The 25,575-nt window shown below is 43.4% G+C and overlaps 1 protein-coding gene across 1 annotated transcript; it reads right to left on the minus strand.

Moving 5' to 3' along the window:
• On the minus strand, positions 1-21,206 carry rgra (retinal G protein coupled receptor a; the record flags this gene model as incomplete). The annotated part of the gene is made up of 7 exons (XM_084321409.1): positions 1-144; positions 1,624-1,737; positions 11,094-11,211; positions 15,164-15,317; positions 15,750-15,871; positions 19,062-19,218; positions 21,122-21,206. 7 exons carry the CDS (start codon positions 21,204-21,206, stop codon positions 1-3), a joined length of 894 nt encoding a protein of 297 aa, XP_084177535.1.
• Positions 21,207-25,575: the final 4,369 nt, after the last annotated feature.

Here is a 25,575-nt window from a genome sequence, read left to right on the forward strand (position 1 = left end):
TTATTTGGACTTGTTCTCAATTTGAGGCACATCGATCTTTTCCCCGGTGAGCATCTGCCAGATGCCTCCTCTGTAGTTCTCGTTGCCCAGGGAGTACAGGAAGACGTTGAAGGTCGGCGAGGTCTTGGCGAGGATGGGAGCGATCTGTGGAAAATGTGCATATATTTAGCATTTTAGATTATATTAGATTAGATTTAGACTATTGGATTACTAGATTAAATACCGCATACGTTAGCATTTAGCATTTTAGCATTTTGTGGTGGCTTTCACATATAGTTCTGGTGGACTCGGTGCGGTTCTGGTGGTGAAGTTGCAACATTGTTGCATTCATCATTTGGTTTGTCTGCATTCACATTGCAATTTGTCAGGCGCACCAAACTTTCTGAACAATGTCACACGGTCGAAAAGGACGCTCGTCTATTGGACACAATGGAGAGTGGAAACCCCTCCCCTTCAGGAAGTGAAATCCGCGAAAACACAAACAGCCGCAAGAAGCGTGATAGTAGACGAGACGTGGCATTGATCCATCGTTCGATTATAACCCATTACCGCCATCCTCTCGCTAAACAACTTGTACACCTCGTTGTTTTTGTGAGTGCCCACAAGCAGCTGGTTTATTTGGTCTTCTGCCCATATGTCGATCAGGGCTTTCACTTCATCATTCGCCCAAGTTTGTCCACAAGACATGTTTACAGTGTGCTTGTTTTGCAGTGAATGCCGCGCGCCGGCGCCGCAGTGTTTTTTTCTTCCTTCTACCCAAGATGCACAGTTTATCAGGTGACTTCCTATATTTGGTCCGCGTTTGGTCCGATGAAGCGAACCGAGACCTATGTTTTTTGGCGGACCAGAGTTTGCGTGTTTGGTCCGCACCAGAGTTCGACTGCGCATTCACACCACCCCAAAAAAGCGGACTATCGAATTCTGGTCCGGACCAAACAGCTCTGGTGTGAAAGCGACCTTAGACTATATATTAGATTAGATTTTGATTATTAGATTATATATTGTAACCATATTTATTGTAGGGCAAAATAACTGAGAGGGCATACATATACCCTCATCTCGCGCCTTGTTGCTCATATGCGCATGTCCAGAGTTAACTATCTTGTATATTGTTTACACTGCCTTTTTATTCTACTTGATTTTTTACTTCTCCACTGTACTATAATCTCTGTGACCTGTATGTCTTCCACTACCTGTACCTCCCCTCCCCCCCTCCCCCATGCTGCTATGATGCCTGAATTTCCCCCAAGGGGATCAATAAAGGAATATCTTATCTTATCTTATCTTAAAGCGGGTGGTAACCCAACGTAAAGGTCGTCAGTGCTTCGAACAGAGACCCGGGAGGAGCGCCGCCCGAATCTTCGTGGAAATAAACTACGCAACAAAGACAGCGATCGAGCAGAGCCTCCGATTGTAGCCCGTTAACCGCCTGCGGCCATTTTGTGTCAGAGCCTTGAGTATTTACATTTTCATATATTCAGTATGGACAGTGCATGTGATATTGAACAGCCTATGTGTGTGTGTGTGTGTGTGTGTGTGTGCGTGTGTGTGTGTGTGTGTGTGCGTGTGTGTGTGTGCATGTGTGTGTGTGTGTGCATGTGTGTGCGTGTGTGTCGTCCTCACCATCCTCAGCTTAGGGGAGATCAGGTTAGCGTTGCGTACAGCGGCGTAGAAAGCCAGGACGCCATAGGGACCCCAACAGAAGAGCATGGCCCTCAGGGGAGAGCTAGCATTGAACTGCAGGAGAGAGAGAGAGAAAAATATAAAGATATTAGAGAAACACATTTAAAAGGTTTTCTCGCACTACCAGATACAGGAAAACTACCAGTCCTCCTACTAGGGGAGGACTCAACAAGCTGTGAGCTAGCAGCAGCCTATGTTGCTGCCTGCCATAGACTGAGGGACAGTGAGTGACAGTCACCTGACATGTTTATGCCGTAATATTTTATGTTCTATTTTATGAAAATGTTTGTATGTACTATGACATTAATATGTGTTTTGTAATCCATGTTTATGTTATCAACCATTTGCTTTGGCAACATGTACAAGCTGCGTCATGCCAATAAAGCCACTTGAATTGAATTGAGAGAGGAGAGAGAGAGAGAGAGAGAGAGAGAGAGAGAGAGAGAGAGAGAGAGAGAGAGAGAGAGAGAGAGAGAGAGAGAGAGAGAGAGAGAGAGAGAGAGAGAGAGAGAGAGAGAGAGAGAGAGAGAGAGAGAGAGAGAGAGAGAGAGAGAGAGAGAGAGAGAGAGAGAGAGAGAGAGAGAGAGAGAGAGAGAGAGAGAGAGAGAGAGAGAGAGAGAGAGAGAGAGAGAGAGAGAGAGAGAGAGAGAGAGAGAGAGAGAGAGAGAGAGAGAGAGAGAGAGAGAGAGAGAGAGAGAACAGATTGTTTCTATTCGTCCATAAAGAGTGTGAGAGAGAACAAGGGTCTGAGGTCAGAGGTCAGGGGTGAGGGTGAGTCACAAGCCTCGGATAACGATATGGAGCGAACCACAGCGTTCGGCTTAGGATGAACGAAGAGAAATACATATAGAGTTAAGAGGAATTTGAATCTAATCCCACGTTCAAAGTGGGCGCTGTTCCATGTCGTGGAACATATGTTCATAGACCTGTTCGCTGTCCACGTCAGACTCTGTGAGCGTGCGCATCAAGGGGGCAAAAGAAACGTAATCCTGGTCAGAACAACGGGGCAGACTACAATATATTTGCATTTGTTAGCCATGCTAGCGATCTCTAAACAATCAATCCATGCCAAAGCTAGATCATGTAAAAGGTGAAAGTCTCACACTCACAGCCATGCTGCTGATTTGGCAAAATGACATCCAGCCGTTTTCGTTTGAAACTACCTTTAGTCAGGGGGAGTGTCGTGGTTTCTCCATAGAGCCCTGTTGTACTTCTTTTAGCGCAGCAGCTCGCGCAGGTAGGGGGCAGCTTAGTGACGTGATTGATTGAAAAGTTTATTAACAGATTGCAGAATGGGTACACTACAGTACAGCTCAAAACATACAATTGTTAAGGGGATGCAGACCAGAGAAAGACTTTCGTCTTGTTTACATCAGGGTCCCCCATTTTCAATTCATCATATGACACACACGACATACAGATAGACAGTACTGCTACATCTATACATTTATGACATACCAGATTTACAAATACAGTACTGTTTGTGATACCAAGAAAATCCAGAAAGAGTGTATATGGGTGATTATTTGATTTTGGGCATTTTCATGTCCCTGGGATATATTTGAAAGAAAAAAATATATTTCCAGATTCTTTATGCTATCATTGATTAGTATAATTAATTACTTACCTAGACTTAATTATTCAATTTAAAACATACATTTTTTATCTTATTTTTTGTTGTTTAATGTTGGAATTTGACCATTTTCACCTTGTCCCAATCCAGAGTTTTAACGTTTGGTCTTGTATTTCTCTAGAAAAAACTATTAAAAAACAATACTTTTAGGTATATATTACTATAACTACATTTGAATCAATGATTCTCTGCCAAATATTTAACTTAAGTACAATATGTGAAAACAATTTATATCAAAATAGGTTTGTCCCTTAATATCTGTGTCATTACCATCACGTTGAACTATTTGCAATACAATGAAGTGTTGGCTACGCCCCTTGCTTTGGTACCCATTACAACCTGTAGTGACAGTGGAGCACATGGCTGTCAGAGTGGAAGACTGACATTTTGATCACCAGGAATGTAAGATATTTTCACATTTACTTACTCATACTACAGAATATGTTTATTGTGTGTCATTACCAAACACACTATAATTTGATAATGCTTTTGAATCTTAGTCAAACTTCTTCATATTTGTAGGTACATTGAGTACATTGCTAGCTAGCTAAGAATTGAATATAAGCAAGTTTGATGTTATGCTAGCTGTTAGCTTAAAAGTAAGAAAATGTCATTACCATCACGGTCATTACCGCCACACAATGAAGTGTGGTGGTAATGACAACGTGTGGTGGTAATGACAAAGATATCTGTTTATAGCTTTTTTTTTTGGATAACATTACTTGTATGTATATATATATGTAAATATATGTTGTGTCTCATTTATAACTGATATTTATTGTTATTTATTTATTTATTTATTGGTTTTTGTATTTGTTTATGCTAGTGTCTTCACCATGGCACCTAAATCAACAGGCCAAAGGTCAAAATCATACAGAGACAGACTTAAAGATGATCCAGAACAATATCAAAGATACTTTCAAAAAGAAAAAGAGCGGTATAAAAAGAGAAAAGAGACGGGTAAGCTGCAATGCATATCTCAGCTGCCCAAATGCACACAAAGATATAAAAGGCATCAATGGCGAATCAATCAAAGAAATAAAAGAACAAACGATAAGCAAATATGAAATATGGATGACTACCTAACAGTGAATAGGCCACCAGTGTCACCAACACAACAACCTGAGCAACACAATGCTGTCCCTGTCCCTATTGCCAGATGTGAAAGTCCCAATCAGCCTACACCACAAGAAACCCCACAACAAAGAGGACGAAAAAAGGTGAACAGAAACAGAAGTAAAGTCTACAGAGATCTGTGTGAAGCCAACCTGATGTTGGAGAGAGCAAAACGAAATATGGAGAAATATAAAAAACGATATGAAAGACTGTCAAATAAGCTCAAACCACAAGAATCACCACGATCAAAATCAAAACAACAAATGAAGTAAAATAAATGTGATCTCAGGAAGACACTATTGTTCCACAATACTCTAGTGTCAGAGCTGCGAGACACCAACACTAAAGAGAAGCAAGTAATTTCAAAGATTCTAAGGGGGGGAATTCTGAAAAAGTACAAGTTGGTGTATCTGGCTCAAAAGGAACTTGGATTCTCTGCAAAGATGATGCGGAAATACAGAAGAGGAACTGGACTTCAGAAGAAACATGCAAATGCATTGCCTCTCTCTACCAGGACAAAAGTCAAAGAGTTTCTGGAACGTGATGATAACTCACGGGCAACAACAGGGAAGAGAGACACATTGACGCAGAAGAAAGTGAAAATGCAAAAGCGCTTTCTGAATGAAACGTACAGTCTTTGGCGGAAATTCAAGAATGAACATCCACAGCTCAAGATTTCCTATAGTAAGTTATGGAAAACCTGCCCATTTTGGATAGTGAGGCCAACTGTCCGTGATAGGGACACATGCTTGTGTAAAACACATGCAAACACTCAACTGATGGCTGACAAACTGCTCCATCACAAAGTGCTAAAGACTAGCAACATTAAGGGCTGGAGAATGGATTGCACAGTGCTAGTTGCACCCTACTTACAATTCATTATAAATAGAAAATGGGGGACCTGGTGTAAACAAGACGAAAGTCTTTCTCTGGTCTGCATCCCCTTAACAATTGTGTGTATTGAGCCTTACTGTATTGTACCCATTCTGCAATCTGTTAATAACATTTTCAATCAGTTAAGACTGAGGAGATGGTGTTTGACCCCAGAGGTGTTGGGGACCACAGGCCTGTGGTCATCCACACACAGTCCATCTCGCCGGTCTCTTCATATAAATATCTTGTGATTTTTGTCGATAACACACTAACCTGGAACACCCATGTAGATAGCCTGTGTAGCAGACTACAACAACGACTGCACTTTCTACATCGCCTTAGAGTTCATGGTGTAGATAAAAAATGTTTGTTACTTTTCTACCAATCTGTATTAAAGAGTCTCATCAGATACGGTATTACAGCTTGGTTTGGTAACCTGTCTGTACAATTAAAGTCCAAACTGGTCCGTCTGATGCAGACTGCATGGAAGATCATAGGGGTGAAAGGTCACCCATCCCTGCAGTCTATTTTTTAACAGGCTACTTACTCTAAGGCAAGCCAATAGAATAGTCTCGGACCCCTCCCATGTCTTACATGCCGAGTATGAGCTACTGCCCTATGGGAGAAGGTTTAGAGTTCCACGCTCTAGACTAAATAGGTTTAAAAACTCCTTTATTCCGATCTCAGTGAAACTTTTAAATAGTGCCAGATAAAGGGCAACTATCGAATAACTGATATTTGGTTGTTATATTATCGATATTCGATAACCGATATTTGGGTTTTTTGGGTATACTATTATATTATACTAGTATATTTGTGTATACTACTCTAATGTGGTGTTGCCAGACATCCTGCTGTGCAGGTACTTTACTAGACATGTTGTGTAGGCTATTATTGTTAGGCCGATTTATTGTGTTCTTATTTTGTTATATAGGATGGCCTAAAGATGTGTTTCCTGTTTATGTTCATTAAGATGCATTAAGTTATGTATTTGTCAACTTGTCAATGCAATTAAACTTTCAAATTTAGTTCTGCCTTCTTGTCTATTCTCAGTCCTTGCCCCACAATGTTGGAATGAACTACCCACCCCAGTTAGGACAGCCGAAACCTATCCAATCTTTCGCCGTCGACTAAAGACGCACTTCTTCAATCATTATCTGAAATCTAAATCTTGTCTTCTTTTTAAGATTTTCCCATTAAAAGTTTTAAAACACATGGTGACAACCAACCCCATAGTGTGTGACAACCATCCCCATGATGGGGTTGGTTGTCACAATGTGTCAGAGTGTCTTTGATAGGTGATTAACTCTTTGTTACAATACTTTGGAAAATGAGAGGGATACACATTTCAAGCCAACATCTTAAGCTTCAATTTAATGTAGGAATGACTATTGAAAGATGTTTTGATTATGAGCAATTCACACTAGAGTAAAAAGTGTGACAACGTCCCCCGTTCTCCCCTAATATGGTATAGAATGGAAATTGTGCTGGTCCCAGAGCCCCAACTGATTACTAAAAGACATATGATGCTCAATGCCTCTGTCTGGAAACAAGTATGCTCCCTCATGGAGAAGATGTAGGCATGTTAAAAGAACAAATCTCTTACTGTTAAAGTATGTTGTTTGAAACCATAAAGGTTGTCAGTGTTTTTTTTAGATGGTTTCTTAGATGTTCCTATCCTGTTGTAACAGTTGTTGATAATACCTATGATTCTGATGTTGTGTTACTGTATCCATGAATGAAATTCAATAAATCTATCTAAATGTCATTCCCATCACATTTCGTCATTACCACAACAGTACGTCATGTAACAAATTGTAACAAATAGTTTAAATCTGACATTTTCCTACATGTTTTCCTATATTACAAGCCCTCCCTTAACATTTTATGTGTGAAAAACAAGAGTCATGGACATGTTGTTGTAGTAATTGTATCTTTCTTGACAGGATCTAGCAATATATTTAAAAGGCTGCATATCTAAAGATCTAAAGCATGTTTAAATTCAAGTAAAATATTTCAACCCACTAATACATCAGAAGTAAGGTATAATGTTACATAAATGCCTTAAAAGCACAAATGTTTAAATTTTTTTTACATTTTAAAGAGTTATTTGGTAACGTGATGGTAATGACAATGTTCTCTGACATTCTAGGAAAAGTGTTAAATATATTAAATTCCATAAAGTGATGTTTACAACAATGTTCATATTATGATTCCTGACAAAATGACTATAAAGCTTAATTGATCATTTAAGGTTTTATGCAATTTTATTTTTGATAAATAGATTTTCCCAAAAGTGCCCAAAATCAAATAAACGCCCATATACATTTGACATAGAAGCTGTACATTGGAGGTGGGGGGGGGGGGGGGGGGGGGTTGGGTAGGGGGGTTGGGTAGGGGGGGGGGGCACTGTACATTGGAATACTGACAAGGCCATACTTGGTCTTTACTGTACAACTGGGTTAGGACATTTGTAGGGGCCAGTTTCGAATTGCAGTCTCCCGTAGGTGTTCTTTGAGAGTGTTTTTGAAAGTGGGTAGTGATTCACATTCCTTTACAGCTTTGGGTAGGGCGTTCCACATTGATGTGGCATAATTGCGAAACGTGTTTAGTCCCTTGTTTGAGCCGAATCTGGGTTTTACATGATTTGTGGAGCTCCCTCTGGTGTTGTGATCGTGGTATTCACTGACCTTTGGGAAGTATTTTGACATGTACATGGGTACCTTGGTCGTGTAGTGTATCTTGTAGACCAGGCCCATTGCAAGTTGCTGTACTCTGTCGTCTACTCTAAGCCATCCTAGGTTGGCAAAGTGGGCAGGGGTGAGGTGGGTTCTAGGAGTCAGGTCGAGCATGAGGTGACTCATCTGGTGTTGCCGATTGGCTGGAACACGGTATGTTTGTATACAGCGAACGGGTCTATAGGAGCGCCAGACACCGTTCATGCAGACCAAACGGGCAGTCAATCAGTCTGTAGACGTTCCTAGACGAAACGAACGTGCACGTTTTCAGCCGCGGGTCCTTTAGAAGCGTTAATGATGTCTCATCTTGTGTGTACACAGTCCGAGCATGACACCACCTTTAATATACCTACCTACTCACCTGCATATAACCAGGGGCGTTGTTCTGGTATGGAAAAAAAAATAAAAATTGTATAATTACATTTTTTTTTATGTTGATTTGGAATTCGAATGTCAACATTATGAACGAAGCTTGGAACTATTCGGTACAGCCCTAGCATGTTTTGATATTGTCAATTATCTCACTTTTACTAGGTGACTTTTACTATAGGTGACTAACTCAAATATGCCACAAAGAAATTGGAAAATGGACATAGACGTTTTTTAATCAAAGGGCAGCAGAGACAAGTGATACAGATTTTTGATACTACATTCTGTTGAACTCACACCTCAAAACCGTACCTAAGGAAAATTGGCTCAATTGCAAGAAAAGTAATAGACAGTTATGATATTACATTCTGCATAATTTGTATGCAAAATATTGTGGTTCCCTGCTTTAGTCTGTTGACACATTTCTATACTAAAAAAGCTTGTGTAGTCCTGTGTCATACCTAAATGTCATATAAGTGAATTGTATAGAAACAACTCACCAAAAGTGACTATTGCGCAACTGATTTGACAAAAAAAATCCACCAAGGGGGGGAAACCTGTGTTTGTAGCAAGCCTGTAACGTTTCGGGTTAGGGGCCCCGTTCCCCGTACCTGGTTCAACTAAGTCGATCAAGATGTCATTATCCAGATTCAGTTAACCCGATGTTTGAAGCCGGGATTTTCCTGTTCCTCGAAGGTGGATTCAGTCTCGTTAACTCAAGCCAGACTTGAGACCCAGGATAAGTGCGCGTGCCCGCCTCAGCCGAGAAGGCAGCAAGTGTCGAGAGCAGAGATCCTGATTCTCTAGCGGCATTGATTGATTAATTGATTTAAAACTTTAGTAACATATTGCAGTACGGCTCAATCGCCTCGCCAACAAGTTAAATGCGTTATCTATAGGCTAATTTTAAGTCCCTCATTACCTCAATCAATCAGATTATATATCTTTAAACTTGCCTGCTGGATTGAATAATCAAATGAGATCTTGCTAGCGAAAATAATTAGTTAAACTGTTATACAAAATAACGATACGGCTCTCTTCCCATTGATTGATGTATAGTCGATCTTTTACTTATCTCCACTGTGGTGTAACGGGTTCTTCTTTTGACTTTCACGCAGACGACCGGGGTTCGAAACCTAGTCTTTCCCTTCTTTTTGCGATGTAGGAATAATTCAATTTGGTGCACGTTGAGAGCTATATAAAGAATGACATCCTCAATGCATGTAGATTTATAATATTTTAACTTGAAACTAGGCTACTTTGGCGTATAATCATTAATATTATATTCCAAAAAGTTATATTGGAAACACAGGGTTTCGAACACCGGTCGCTGGGTTGCCAGGATTGAGCACTACCGCTGAGCCACTGTGCCAGATGGGATAAATTCATTGTTTATACATTAATGAACGAGACAAGATCCACAATCCACGCATAGACACTTCAATTTTATGCTTGAATGAAACACAATCCAGGCGCTCCATTAAACATCCACAGCGGAGAATATGAAAGGAATCAGAGCCAAATGAGCGATAGGTTTCAATCATTAAAAATATCCCCGCGGGATTCACATTTGCAATGCTGCGCGTTGTTAGAATAACCACATAATGTGTACATCGCACCGAGCGAGCGCCACGGTATATATAACGTGCATTATTTAGGACAAAGTGAATTTAGTATCAGCATTTTGGGTCTATTTTACATTTCAAAAGCCCCCTCTGGAAGAATGGAGCACAAAAACGTAATTCAGAATGGTATAAAGCAGATCCTAGACTGTGGGAATAATTTCAGGAAACGCGCTGTCACTTTCTTTGCGGGGGCGTGGCTGTGCTTCATCCGGCTAACTTGAACTTAAACCCTGCTTTCGACCAGGCTCAAACTTTTGGATCTGTTGTCATGGTGATTTGGACAATCCAGGTACGGGGAGCCAAAAAGTCCGGCTTAAGTCAGACTTAACCGAAAGTTATCCGGCTAACTCAGTTATCCAGGTACGGGGAACGGGGCCCTGGTGGGTAATTGCCCTGTCTACCTGTTCTAATTACACTCATTTGTACCTGGTGTGACTCATTAAATGTCTCTTTATATTCTCTTCCGTGTCACACAAACACCGTCAGTCGATCACTGAAACTGTCCGTGAGTATAACTACATGTTTAGTCTTATCGCTCCTTGCCACGGAGGATACGTTTGTTTGCGATGTTTTGAATTGCCGTGCCACTTTTGATCGCCGATTGAATTTCGTTGTTAAAGGATTATTCTTATCCTACGTTTATGCAGCACCGTCGTTTGACGGAGTTACTATTTAGTGGGTTTTGGAGACCTTGCTTTCTCCCCTTTGTTTTCCCCGGATTATTGTGTTGAGTACCCTACGTATTGTGGTTCGGATTTAGCGTGTTTTGGAGACGGAGATTTCTCCCCTTTTGTTTATCACCATCGTGTGCGCCGCGTTCATTCAGCTACTCTAATTAAAGACGTGGTGCTTTATTGGAAAATCAACATCTGTCTCTCGTCGTCTCTGTTCTGCACTGCACCCGGGTCCAACACACCTACCAAACCGTAACACAAACCTAATTGCAGAGTGATACAAAACATTAAGGCGATCGAGGACACTCTTGCTCGCGTGCGTGTGCATGTATAGTGTTATGAGTTAAGCCGGTTTACTGGTAGATCAGCAGTGTTCTCTTACCCGAGGGTTTCCAGTCTTCTTGAACCTCTGGGCAATATACTGGTAGGAGGACATGACAACAAACACCTGGATGGCCATGTTGAAGATGGCCATGGGGATCAGGTAGGACACGTAGTTCCTGCAGAGAAGAGAGGCGTGGGCGTGAGGTTCAGGTTGTCAAACAGGTTATATAATATTATATATGTTTATTTTTCTTTTGCATTTATTTAACCGGGTTTGTCCCAATTGAGATCCAGGATCTCTTCTACAAGGGAGACCCGTGGCCAAGAATAGCAGCAACACAAAGTTTACAAATAAACACATAGACATTACAGATAAAAAATAAATAAATAAATAAAAATAAAAATACCTACTGTAACCCTAACTAACCTTATTGTCATGCACTTGTCCTAATAAACTAACCTACACTGTAGCACTCAACACTTTGATGAACATTGTTACTCAGCTGATAGAGTTGTGCCCTTCCTGGTGGCTTGTCGTACAGAACTTGTAAGTCGCTTTGGATAAAAGTGTCAGCTAAATGACTAAATGTAAATGTAAATGTAAATAAAAGTAACGTTACAAAATGATCAGATAAAACATTTGCACACAGAAAACCTGGTTACAATAGGCTTCACCATAGCCTTAAATACATTCAGTATGTGTGTGTGTGTGTGTGTATGTGTGGGTGTGTGTGTATATGTATATGTGTGTGTGTGTATATGTGTGTGTGTGTGTGTGTGTGTGTACCTGTCTCCCTTGCTCAGGTCCAGAGTGTAGCAGTGTGTGTGTGTATGTGTGTGTGTGTGTACCTGTCTCCCTTGCTCAGGTCCAGGGTGTAGCAGTGTGTGTGTGTATGTGTGTGTGTGTGTGTGTACCTGTCTCCCTTGCTCAGGTCCAGGGTGTAGCAGTGTGTGTGTGTGTATGTGTGTGTGTGTGTGTATCAGCGTTTCCGTTAGAACATATTCGTGCCGGTCTGGGTGTCCTGCAAGATTTCTATCACCGGACATATTCGAGATATTCTGGTCAGAGTTTTAAACAGCAGTCTATTATAATCACATTTTTATGAGCTAACAAATTCCGTTATAATTGGACATGTGTATTAATTACATCAAGCGAAGAATGAGAAATTGATTTGCAGAATCAAATTACTATCTCTCGCCTCTCAAGTTAGTGCGATACGCTACCAGCATCAAGCTCCCGCCCCGCAGGCTTGCGCTGCAGCAGCTCTGTCACACGCACCCCCAAATGAATCTCGAGTAGACATCGCTTCACCTCGTTGTATCAGACACGTCACACATATCATAATGTTCAACTTCACACACAGCAAACTGTAGTTGATCATCACATTGCCTCGTTTGCTAGCTCGTCGCCACATGCAGAGAGGACGAGCCACATGCGTGTAACGCATTTGTTAATTTCATTATAGGTTATAGCCTACATTTAGTTATAATCAATAATATACATTACTATGTGACACGGCAGTCAACCAACAGTTGCATATGATTAAAAATGTCAACACTCACTCACCCCGTCTCTTGTTGTGCCTATCCGTTTTGTACCTGCGACGGCTGCGAGAACAGCGACTTTAGTTGCTGGTTCGACTTTAATAGATCCCCATTGGAACAGGCGAGGCTCGCAACGGTAGCAGCAGACTGGGGATGCTCTTTGTGGTTCAATCAATAAATTAATAGTAAAAGTACGCTCGACATTTTTGTTTCTTTTCCGCGGGAGCCACCACGGCATCAGCGTCAGCGGTCTCTGTGACTTCAAGTTCAGAAGACTCATCTTCGTTGTCATTATTAGACCTGCTTGTGCTTGGTTTCATGAAATATTTACTAAGCTTAGCTTGTTTCGCCATCTCTCTCTCTTCCTCGTATACCTGTTTGTCGTTATGGTGGCCAGAGCGTGCAGGCTCAAAAAAAAAAAAAAAATAAGTTTCACATCTGAGCGGCGCCATCCTATCAGAGTGAAGCAACAATTAAACTGAAAATGGAATTATTGTTTCGTTCATCGCATAGGCTATTTAATTTTAGCCGATTTTAATACAATTCAAATAATAAAATTGTGCTTAGAGGAATTATTTTCACCAGACATTAAGACCGGAGAGATTTAAATATTCAGACTTCAACATATTTTGCCGGTCAAATACCGGTAATTACCGGCTAACGGAAACGCTGGTGTGTATGTGTGTGTGTGTGTGTGTGTGTGTGTGTGTGTGTGTGTGTGTGTGTGTGTGTGTGTGTGTGTGTGTGTGTGTGTGTGTGTGTGTGTGTATGTGTGTGTCAGAGCATGTGAGCGGTGGATTTTGAAGTGAGCGTGGAGTGGGTTTTAAAATGGGTCAGAGCTCTCCTCCGCTCCCAGCCGCTCAGTGCACACGGTCGCACAGAAACTGATGTAATATACATGCAGTACAATGCCAAAGCAACAGGTGGCGATGTACAAACATGAAGGCCATTTTCAACCAATGAGAAGGGTGAACCGTTACTCACATCCTGCTAAGTCCAAAGTAGAATCCGCCATCTTTAAATCACCTCGGGTGACTGAACGCAACATTTATTTTCAGTGAGAAACAAACAAAGTCCAAAAAAAAATAAAAGGATACATTCACTGTGTTCTGCCTCATTTATTGATGAAACGAAACCAACATCAACACAATGTACCACCAAGAGCGGAGAGTTTATGTCTCTCAAAAAGCGAGAGACTGTTGTTGTTGTTAGCTTACATGCTAATGTGAATGGGATCGGCCATAGCATTGCGGCTAGGCTAGCTACCATAGCTTAGTACTGTACAGCTAGTTGAATGGATAAACGTTATTTAACATTGCAGAATGGGTACAATACAATACGGCTCAATACAAACAATTGTTAAGGGGCCCAGGGGGTGCAGAGTCATCAACCCAATGTACCACCAAGAGCGGAGTTTAGTCTCACAAAAAGCGAGAGACTAAAGCTACCGCTGTTGTTAGCTTACATGCTAACGTGAATGGGATTGACCATAGCATTGCGGCTAGGCTAGCTACCATAGCTTAGTTCAGTGTTTCTCAAAGTGGGGGGCATGCAGAGGCATGACAGGGGGGGCATTGAGATAAAAAATAAAAATAAATAAAAAAATTGGATTACAGAAAATTATCACTAAAGTGCTATCTGTTGCAGCTGCACTGTTCTCCATGAAAATACCATATTTGGATAAGTTTGACCATTTCTCAAAATCTGAAAATCATTATTTAATAAAACACAGAAAAGGATCACCAAGTTACTCTGGATAAAAAAATACTTTACAGACAACATTGAGACAAAGCTTCCTGACACATCTCCATCCAAACTCTTGGAAGAACTCATTGAAATCTCATCTGATACATCCACCTGGAGAGCTAGTTTCAGAGTGTGGTGCTGAGTACCAAGTATCTCATGATGCAGCAGTTAAGGTGTTGATACCATTCAGCACCACATATCTGTGTGAAGCTGGCTTTTCATCCATGACAGCTCTGAAAACAAAATATAGGGCCAAGTTGAGCCTTGAGGATGACATGCGTGTTGCCTTGTCAAAGACTGACAGCAATAAAGACTGTTTGCTTATTTCCTATGTTCGCTTTGTAAATTCCCAGTCACTGAGTGAAGATCTGCTGTTTTGCAAATATGTCAAAAACAGAGCGACAGCTGATGAGCTCTTAAAAATTATTGACAGTTACCTGACAGAACATGGACTGAAATGGGAGAACTGTGTGGGCTTTTGCTCTGACGGTGCGCAGGTCATGGCAGGGAAAAGGAGGGGGCTACAGGCGCTCATCAAGGGAGTCTCGCCAAACGCGCAATGGACGCACTGTAAATTCACTGAGAGGCGCCAGCGTCAAGACAGCTTAGCCCTGAGCTGAATGAGGTTTTGACAGAAGTTATAAACGTGGTAAATTTCATCAAAACCCGAGCCCTGAAAGCGCGCAGTGAGCGACATGGGGGGGGCGGGCCAACATGAGCGAATGAGAGTGGAACCAGACGTCTAGAGCGAAGAGCGGATTTCGCGGGCGCTCCACTCCGCTCACATGCTCTGGTGTGTGTGTGTGTGTGTGTGTGTGTGTGTGTGTGTGTGTGTACCTGTCCCCCTTGCTCAGGTCCAGGGTGCAGCAGGTGCGGAGGGGCTCGTAGTCGTACTGCCCCCAGCCCAGGAGGGGCATGGCCGCCCAGAAGGCCGTGAAGAGCCAGATGAACCCAACCAGAGTGACGGCGCTGCTCCACTGTAGCTTGGTCCCTGAGGAGGGAGGGAGCAGTGGTCCTTCAGTAGCTTCAACACACCTTACATCATCAGGGTTTTAACTAGGGATGCTCGATATTGGCTTTTTTACCGATACCGATATACCGATATTGTCCAACTCTTAATTTCCGATACCGATATCAACCGATACCGATATATGCAGGGTCGTGCCCCCCCCAATTTTTTTTTATAATTTCAGGTAATTAACATTACATATCTCTTGTTGTGGAATTAACACAACATTATGCATACTTTTGACAATGAATAAAATCGGAATTAGTTCTTACTTGCTTGCCTGGGTAAATAAAGGTTATAGAAATGTAAAAAATAAAATAAAAAATTTGAAAACCGATACCGATATTTTCCGATATCACATTTTAATGCCGATATCGGCCGATAATATTGGACATCCCTGGAAAAGTCACTCACTAGTGCAGTACTGGTGGTATCTGTCCCAGGCGATGGCAGCGATGAAGTGGATGCTGGCGAGCGCCGTGGCGAAGCCCTGGAACCCGTGAGTCTGGCAGCCGTCTGAGCCGTACGGCCAGTACCTGGAGCGAGCGAGAGGGGGAGAGAGAGAGAGAGAGAGAGCCAGGTCACTGATGATCTCCATCCGTGATGTTTTTTTTGGCGAATTAACGAAAGACATCCTGTTGTGATTTTTATTTTTTTATTTAACCTTTATTTAACCAGGAAGTCCCATTGAGATACAAGATCTCTTTTGCAAGGGAGACCTGGCCAAGATGACAGCAATAACATTTGCAATTTATATCAGACGGCAATAAAATGTGCGGTACGTCACACGAGAACATAATAAAAGTGCATGTATACAATATACAATACATCACATGTAAACACGAAAAACACAAAGCAGAATAGTCTACATAATAGTAAAAGTGTATGACAGTAAAATACAGGGTAATACAGTAATTTAGTTTTCTAGTTGGGACCCGACTACAGAAAGCAGCGATAACATGTGTTTGTGTCACAGTTTTATAGACGCCGTGGCGCGACCAGTCTGAGCAGTCTGAACCTGGAGATCCCTGTGAGACAGTTCAGTTCAGTTCAGTTCGGTTCGGTTCGGTTCGGTTCGGTTCGGTTCAGTTCAGTTCAGTTCAGTTCAGTTCAGTTCAGTTCCGGTTCAGTTCAGTTCAGTTCAGTTCAGTTCTGTTCTGTTCTGTTCAGTTCAGTTCAGTTCAGTTCAGTTCTGTTCAGTTCAGTTCGGTTCGGTTCGGTTCGGTTCAGTTCAGTTCAGTTCAGTTCAGTTCGGTTCAGTTCAGTTCAGTTCAGTTCAGTTCAGTTATTTTTTATTTCAGATTTTGGACACATAACAACGGTCATTCCATAAATCGCCAACGTTTTACCAGCTGCTATTGCAGCATTGTCCAATAGACCTATCTCAAACCCTGCCCTCTTTTCTTGATCCTCCAATCACAACTGTCGCTTACCTCGGACAAACTTTGCTTGTCCGAGGTAAGCGACAGTTGTGATTGGAGGATCAAGAAAAGAGGGCAGGGTTTGAGATAGGTCCATTGTCCGAAAAGGGCTAGGGAGAAGCACTAGGCTTGTCGGACCCTACCCCTGAAGACTTACGTTTCTTTTTTTTTTTTTTTTTTTTTTTACATTTACATACATAGTACATACATATAGTACACATTACAGTACATACATATAGTACACATTACAGCACATACATATAGTACACATTACAGTACATACATATAGTACACATTACAGTACACATTACAGTATAGTATACCTGCAGTATATAATAGTATATATAATAGTGTATACAACACATAATGTGATATGAGATATATAGTACATGATATATACAATAAAATATAGTACCATAATGGTATATAGTGTAAATATAGTTTAATATAATATACAAATTAATTATAATATGATTATATAATGTAATATGATATAACGTACAATACAGTATCATATGTATTTTTTTTAATTAATTAAATGCAATTAAAACCTCCTCTTCCCTTCTGTACCTATCGAAAATAGTTTTTTTAGTCTAGATTTGAATTTCAAACAGACACATAATCCCACAACCCGTCAACACAAACCTAGAGCATCAACCTCTGATTAACTAATCCTCTTGTCTTCATAGCACAGCCTTTAGCAGGGTGTAGGTTAGATCCTACTCCTTCTACTATTGTGTACTATTTTGTAATAGTACAACGCTATTTCTACAATAAGGAGGCTACACCCCCCCCCCCAAAGAAAAATGAACCTTCTTACTGTCTTATACTATATCATGCACTCTTCATACTACAGTAATAATGATGTCTTTATTACTATGCACTGGTTTCAACACCATCGATCAGTTTCATCACTGATGAACATTGTTACTCAGCTGATAGAGTTGTGCCCTTCCTGATGTCGATGTACAGAACTTGTAAGTCGCTTTGGATAAAAGCATTGAGCTAAATGACTAAATGTAAATGTAAATGGTGTATAGTATTGACCTGACTGATCTTCCTGACATCAGTATAATCAATTAAATGGTTTCTAACCAAAGACACGACACGATAGACTGTGCACCGTGCGGGTAAGGTAACTAAAGCCGACATGGTGTTAACCCTTTGTCGTGTGCAGTGGTGCGTTGGTCATCATGGGACAGGGTTGCAGCGCATTCTTGTGTGCACGCACACGCACGTGCACGGATGTGCGTGTCCGTGCATGTGCCGTGCACACAAGAATGCGCTGCCCTCGACTCGTCGTGCACCTGGCTACCTACCTTGCATAACAATAGAATCAAGTTCAAGTTTCAAGTTTCAAGTTTCTTTAATAGTTGTCATACAGAAGTACAGAATACTTTTATACAAAATGCTTCTTACTGTTACGCTCCAGAGACTGTGAAGACAAGATAAGTATGAAATAAAATAACATAGTATAGCATGTAAATTAGAAGTAAAAAAATGAGGTCACAGTGTTCAGTATAGACATATGCACAATGTTCGATGCAGAATAGACGTAACTGAGTTACCATATAATATACAATACTATGCAGTGTACTAATATACAATACTATATAGTGCAAGGCAGAAATGGGATGAGGTGCAATTTAGGTACAATTTACAGTAGGTGTACGAGTTGTAGTGCAAATCCTTTATCAATAAATATGTGAAAGGGGATTCAGCGCCATGAATCAAATGATCACCCCAACCCCGGTACACGCGGTTAATGGATTCACTGGTAGCATCTTTGATGTTCATTCAAATAAACGGGCCACCTCGAAGGTTCTGGGATCCAACAACATACGTGACAACTTGGCTGAGAGCCCATCGCTCAGCTGAGAACAAGAGAACGAAGAGAGCAAAACCAAAATACGAGCCCTGTACCAATTGGTGGGGGTTTGCATGATGGTTTTGAAGCCACTGTTACATTAAAAAAAGTGATGTTGTGTAATTTTTTTCCCCTTCTCAAAATAAAGAAGTTCAAGTAAACACATGTTGTCTGATTCTTTTAAGTTATGCTTTTGTGTTTGTGTGTGTAAAACTATTTCTTTAATTGAATTGACTTAAACTAGAAAAGTAAATACAAACTAAATTAACAATGTAACTACAATTACATTTAAAACATTGTTTGTTTTTTCCACAATATCATTTCTTTATATATTGAAGGCTACATACTGTGCGCATGCGAGGGAACCTGTATGCGCATGCGCGGCGGGAGCACAAAGGGTTATCCTTCTGTATTGTCGCTTGCTTACGTCACACTCACCTCAAGAAGCTGGAGAAAGCCGCGATGGTGGCGTTCATGGAGATGCCCATGTCGGCCAGCGCCAGGCTGAACACCAGGAAGTTGCTGGGCGTCCGCAGCTCTCTCACTCGGAGGAAGGCGGTGACCGTCACGGCGTTCAGAAGGAACCCGAGGAGACCTGGGGAAGAAAACACAACAACACACGTCATCATCAGGCCTGCTTCTTGCCATATGCAGGACTATGCGGCTGCATAGGGCCCTCGCACTTGGGGCCCCAGAAGTATTATAATTTTTTGTTTTCACTCAATACTGCATATATATATATATATATTAGTGCTGCCAATCGATTAATCGCATGATTGTCCATAGTTAACTCGCGATTAATCGCAATTTAATCGCATTTTTATTTCTTTTTACCATAAACTGATCTTTTTCAAGTTATCAACATGAGTCAACAAATGCTTGCTTTAAGCAGCCATTTAACACAAAAGGATGACCCATTGCAAATGTGCATCAAATTCAAAACAGAGTGATGCACAAAATAACTTAAAATTATAATTTAAAACAATGAATAAAGTGCATGAAATAATAGTGGAACGAAAACGTTAGGAACTTGTTACATTAACCCACACAAGGGCTGAGAACTCACACCCCCCTCTCTCTCTCTCACACACACACACACACACACACACACACACACACACACACACACTGTCACGTTCCTAGGCCCGGTCCTGGCTGGACTGGGCAGGATGGTAACATTGGGCAGTGCCCTCCACCTAACATTGGGCAGTGCCCTCCACCTAACATTGGCTCTCTGCCTCACATTGGCTCTCTGCCTCCCTCTAGGGACCTAAGCCCTATGGTACGGGCTGCTATCACAGTTTGGTTACACATTGTGGATTTTATTTGTAATGTTCTGTTGTCCTGGGCCACCCCTGTCCATGTGTGATGTCACCCCCCTGTTGTGTTGTTGTGTGTCATTGCCGTAGTGTCTAGTTGTGTTTAGTTTGTCATTGCTTTATTGTTTGTGTGTTCAAATACGTTCTCAGATACATTCACACAAAACTTGTGAATGAAATGTGTTACATTCGATTCAATACGATGAATGTAAAATGGGGGACCCTGATGTAAACAAGACGAAAGTCTTTCTCTGGTCTGCATCCCCTTAACAATTGTGTGTATTGAGCTGTACTGTACTGTACCCATTCTGCAATCTGTTAATAAAGTTTTCAATCAATCAATCAATCATTCCTAGAGGCAATTAGGCACCGTCTTTAGTCTGTGCGCACGCAAGGGACCATTTATACGCATGCGCGGGATGTTCCGCCCTGGGGAGTGCGCGTGCACGTGGCATCATTAACATCGTGCAGCCAGCCAGTAAATGAGGAACGCAACACTGGTTTTGAATCCCCCCCACCCCAGTGCCACCATAGTTTCACAAAATAGGGGCCCCCAAACAACATTTCACTTAGGGCCCCCAAAAAGCTAGAACCGGCCCTGCACGCCATCAATAAACGTGTGGTATTGAATGAAATCCAGTGCGCTATAGGAGCCTATAGGAGCGGCACACACCCTGACGGGTCACAATTAAGGAAATACCTTTTCTTTCGCGGTCTTGACATGTACATAAATGGTGCATTTATATAGCTCTTTTATCCAAAGCGCTTTACAATTTGTGTCCCTCGCATTCATCCATTCACGCACACATTCGCACACCGATGGCGGGGGCGACCCGCTCACCGGGAGGAGCAGTATGGCACTTCGACACGCTGCCCGGGAATCGAACCTGGAATCGAACCGGGAACCTTCCGATTACCAGACGACCGCGCTCTACCTCCTGACTGAGAGCTACTGTACAAATGTTCAGAGACTATATAGCAAATGTGCAAATGAGGTGCTTTTCGCAAGGAAATCTGTAGATAATATCCATAATGTATCCGCGCCTCGCAAGATCCTGCAGGCAGGTGATCTATAGGTGCAACAGGAATGGAGATCCTGCAGGCGGAGGTTCTAGGCGCGCCAGGCGCAGTTTGGGATCAGAGCACAGACACAAAGTAAACACACTGATCGTGACTCACCCTCCACCAGCAGACACGACCCCAGGGAGAACACGTCGAAGTCCGAGAAGCCCTCCGGTAACGGGTAGGGAGGAGAAGACACCATGGTCTCTCACCGGCACCGCGCAGTCGATCACAGAACACTTGTTGCTCCAAGCAGCAGCGCTATCCACTGGTTTACGACGCGCCTCTGTGTGACCTTAAGGAAGTGCGCTTTTTAAAGGGCCATTTCGCGTGGGGGGGGGGGAAGAAATCATTCACGTAATTATGCAAAGCCCTGCTGCTGCACTCTCTTTTGCCCCAATCCGTACAAGAATGTGCAGCACGACCCACCACGTAACAACGAACCACTGCCCCTAATGCGTATTTATACCCACCGAGACACTATAAAGCGCTCGATTAGTTAATAATAGGTACACAGCAAGCCTCTGTGTCTCACAGAGAGTGAGGAGTGGATGCTGCTGGCGCCAAGTGACGTGATGAATGATGATGAATGAATGAGTGAGTGAGTGAGTGAGTGAGTGAGTGAGTGAGTAAGTGAGTGAGTGAGTGAGTGAGTGAGTGAGTGAATGAGTGAATGAATGAGTGAATGAGGAACGTCACGTTCCTCGCATGTCTCCGTGCACTAAAGGAGACAACAGGTGTCCTGTCACTGTAATAGTGATGATGATGGTAAACATGGTCCAAACAAACCGCATAGTAACACCAGAGTCCTAACAGTGTTTATTATTATGAGCCAGATAGCTTGTCAGATAGCTTGTGCACCACAGTTGGTGGTGTGGATTTTAAAAGGTTGCCTATAGCAACCTGAAGGATGTCTAGGTTTTTCAAAGTTTATATAATGTAAACTATTGGTGGATGACAGCTATAGCCATCTCAGAGAAGGAAGACAACAGAGAGAGTCAGTATGTTAGCAGCAGTCTGTCTGTTATGGTTTGTAACCGACCCCAATCGCACAACACAAGACAGGTATGAGGGTAAGCCAAGAAACGGGCATTTATTGAAACAAAGGGAAACCGGCACTGTCCCTTTAAGGGAGAAACACAAAATACTGGAAATAACAAGAGGGGAAGGAACAGGCTAAGGGAACGCTAGGGGAAGGTTAAGGGAACACTAAGGGAAGGCTAAGGGAACGCTAGGGGAAGGTTAAGGGAACACTAAGGGAAGGCTAAGGGAACGCTAGGGGAAGGTTGGAAGAAACAGGGAGGAACTAGGAGGACCGGACGGGAGGACTAGGAGGAACTAGAGAGGGGAGAACTAGGGACAGAGGGACAGGTACTGGGGGACATAGGGAACAGGTTCTGGGGAACAGAGGGCCAGGTTCTGGTGACAGAGGGACAGAGGCCCGCGGAGGCGGGCTGGGGACGAGGAGGACTAGAAAGGGGAGAACAGGGACAGAGGCCCGCGGAGGCGGGCTGGGGACAGGGAGGACTGGGAGGACTGGTGGGAAACATCAGGGCCGCTCTGCAGAACTCTCTCGGCAGATCTCCGAGGTGGGTAACGGCGGCCGAGAGGGAGAGAGGAGAGGGTTAAAGTACAAAGGGGAAAACAGAGCAGATGCAGGAGAGGTGACTAGTCCAAATACAAAAGTTATCAAAGTAAAAACTATCTTCGTGTAAAATACACAAAGAGCAAAGTTCCAAAAACAATCCAAAAGTGAATACTATCTTCGGTGTGAACAAACACACAGTGGGAGATGTAACGTCCAAAATAATATCCCAGTGAAAACAAACAGAGGCACACGCTGGGTGAGTGACTGTCTGATTAAAAAGGTGGTTATCTTCAGTGTTAAGAAACACACGAAAACGGAGATGATCAAGACAGTCAAATAAACTCACCCAGACGTAATGCGTATAATGCGTAAAGGAGCTGGAACAGCAGCGGGGCGAGGGCGTCGCCACCGGGGAGCCGGCTGTCCGAGCCGAGGTCAGAGTGGTGCTGGAACAGGCAGCGGGGCGAGAGCGTCGCCACCGGGGAGCCGGCTGTCCGAGCCGAGGTCAGAGTGGTGCGCCACTGCTTGGAGTGCGCGCCGGAACCGAGAGACGCATCTGGGGTGCGTCTGCGTGGAGGAGTGTGCCAAGCTTGGAGGTCTGGATGATGCGCGTCTGTGCGCTGGTACGGAGGAGCGTGCCAAGCTCGAAGGTCTGGAAGATGCGCGTCTGTGCGCTGGTACGGAGGAGCGTGCCAAGCTCGAAGGTCTGGAAGATGCGCGTCTGTGCGCTGGTACGGAGGAGCGTGCCAAGCTCGAAGGTCTGGAAGATGCGCGTCTGTGCGCTGGTACGGAGGAGCGTGCCAAGCTCGAAGGTCTGGATGATGCGCGTCTGTGCGCTGGTACGGAGGAGCGTGCCAAGCTCGAAGGTCTGGAAGATGCGCGTCTGTGCGCTGGTACGGAGGAGCGTGCCAAGCTTGGAGGTCTGGATGATGCGCGTCTGTGCGCTGGTACGGAGGAGCGTGCCAAGCTCGAAGGTCTGGAAGATGCGTGTCTGTGCGCTGGTACGGAGGAGCGTGCCAAGCTCGAAGGTCTGGAAGATGCGCGTCTGTGCGCTGGTACGGAGGAGCGTGCCAAGCTCGAAGGTCTGGAAGATGCGCGTCTGTGCGCTGGTACGGAGGAGCGTGCCAAGCTCGAAGGTCTGGATGATGCGCGTCTGTGCGCTGGTACGGAGGAGCGTGCCAAGCTCGAAGGTCTGGAAGATGCGCGTCTGTGCGCTGGTACGGAGGAGCGTGCCAAGCTCGAAGGTCTGGAAGATGCGCGTCTGCGCGCTGGTCTGGATGTGCGTCAGGTCGATAGCTGCGTGGGGGTCTGAAGTGGATCACTGGGATGCCTCCCGTGGAAGTCTAGGGAGCGCAGACCAGTCTCCCCCTCAGGCAACGGCGACAGCAGGCGAAGGCTGGAGCAACATCTCTACGCCGGAGAATCAAAACAGCATAGGCAGAACAGAGGACCTCCCGAAGGAGTCTTGATGTTTGAGAATATGATACGGCATGTTTACAACACGACCCCACGCCGAAACGAGGGGAAGAGCCCTGGTATTTAAAGCCCACAGGGGAACTAATTAGCCTGCCACCACAGGTGCGAGAGGTAATTGATAATCGAACTAAAAGTGTGAGTTCGGCACCAGACCAATCAAACACATAATGACAGGTAGTCCAGGTGTGGCCACTGAGAGTAAACGAGAGTAAAGAACGAGAGGGTGGGGGCTAGAGAGAGTGAGTGAGAAGGGAATTCCTAAACAGTAGGCTTAAAGAAAACAGAGAAAGTTGGTGAGCAGCGGACAAAACCTCACACTGTCTCCACGATAGTAAGCAGGGTGTGTGCATGCCAAGGTCGTCAGCAGGTTCGTAATCAAATCATTGCACTGAGCAGGCAGGCAGAGAGAACTATGGAGAGTTTGAATGGACGTTTAGTGTGTGGAAGGTGAACAGCGTGTCACATAGCAACGAGAAGAGAGGCCGGGCCTGTCGTTGCTATGCCGAGAATATTATAATGTGGAGTTCCTTCCGGGTGTAAGTTAGATTTAGCTACGACACACAGACGAGAAGAGCTTGATCAGAGACTTTGAAATGGCTCCCTCCTCCCCTCGCAAAAGGGGGGGGGGGGCAGCAATGGAGAAGATGACACATCATCACTAGCAGATACAGTGGAGGACTGAAGTGCCACGACGACAGGCTTTTGGGATAACAGCCAGGCCGCGATGACCACCGAGCGGGGTGAAAGGAGAGATCATTAGAATAATGAATTTAGTTTCCTCCCAAGATTTTTCAAGGACAATTACAGAACTGGTTTCCATCTGATTACGAGGTTTTGTTTATGGAATAAACAACGTTTTCCAAGAAAGGTATCATGTGGCCAGTGTCGAATTCTTATGTTTACGGATTGCATATAAGGGGGAATGACCACGATGTACAGCCGGGACAAGAGATAAACACAACGCAGAAACTACACAAGCCAACAGATGAAGAGGTGATACTGGCTGATTATGGTCAAGATCCAACAAACCGGAGAATTGACAAGAAACGCAATGGAGACACAAACCCAACCATATACCACATCATGCTAGACCATGGCTGAACATAGCTAATGGAGACAAGGCATAATTCTACTTCAAATGTTTACATCAAGATGCTAAAATGGATAATGCTGGATCATAATTCTATTAAACAGTATACTGTATATTTGTATATCTTGTATGTCATAAATGTCATGATGAATTGAAAATGGGGGACCCTGATGTAAACAAGACGAAAGTCTTTCTCTGGTCTGCATCCCCTTAACAATTGTGTGTATTGAGCCGTACTGTATTGTACCCATTCTGCAATCTGTTAATAAAGTTTTCAATCAATGCTTATGTACCGATACCAGTGGCGGACTGGGACACAAATTCAGCCCGGGACATTCAGACGCACCAGCCCACACACCGGCCCACGCACCGGCCCCGAAACCGGCCCACACAACGGCCGTTATGAAACACTTGTCC

Source organism: Notolepis coatsorum (genome assembly GCF_963971535.1).
Source record: "Notolepis coatsorum genome assembly, chromosome: 9".
Lineage (NCBI taxonomy): Eukaryota > Metazoa > Chordata > Actinopteri > Aulopiformes > Paralepididae > Notolepis > Notolepis coatsorum.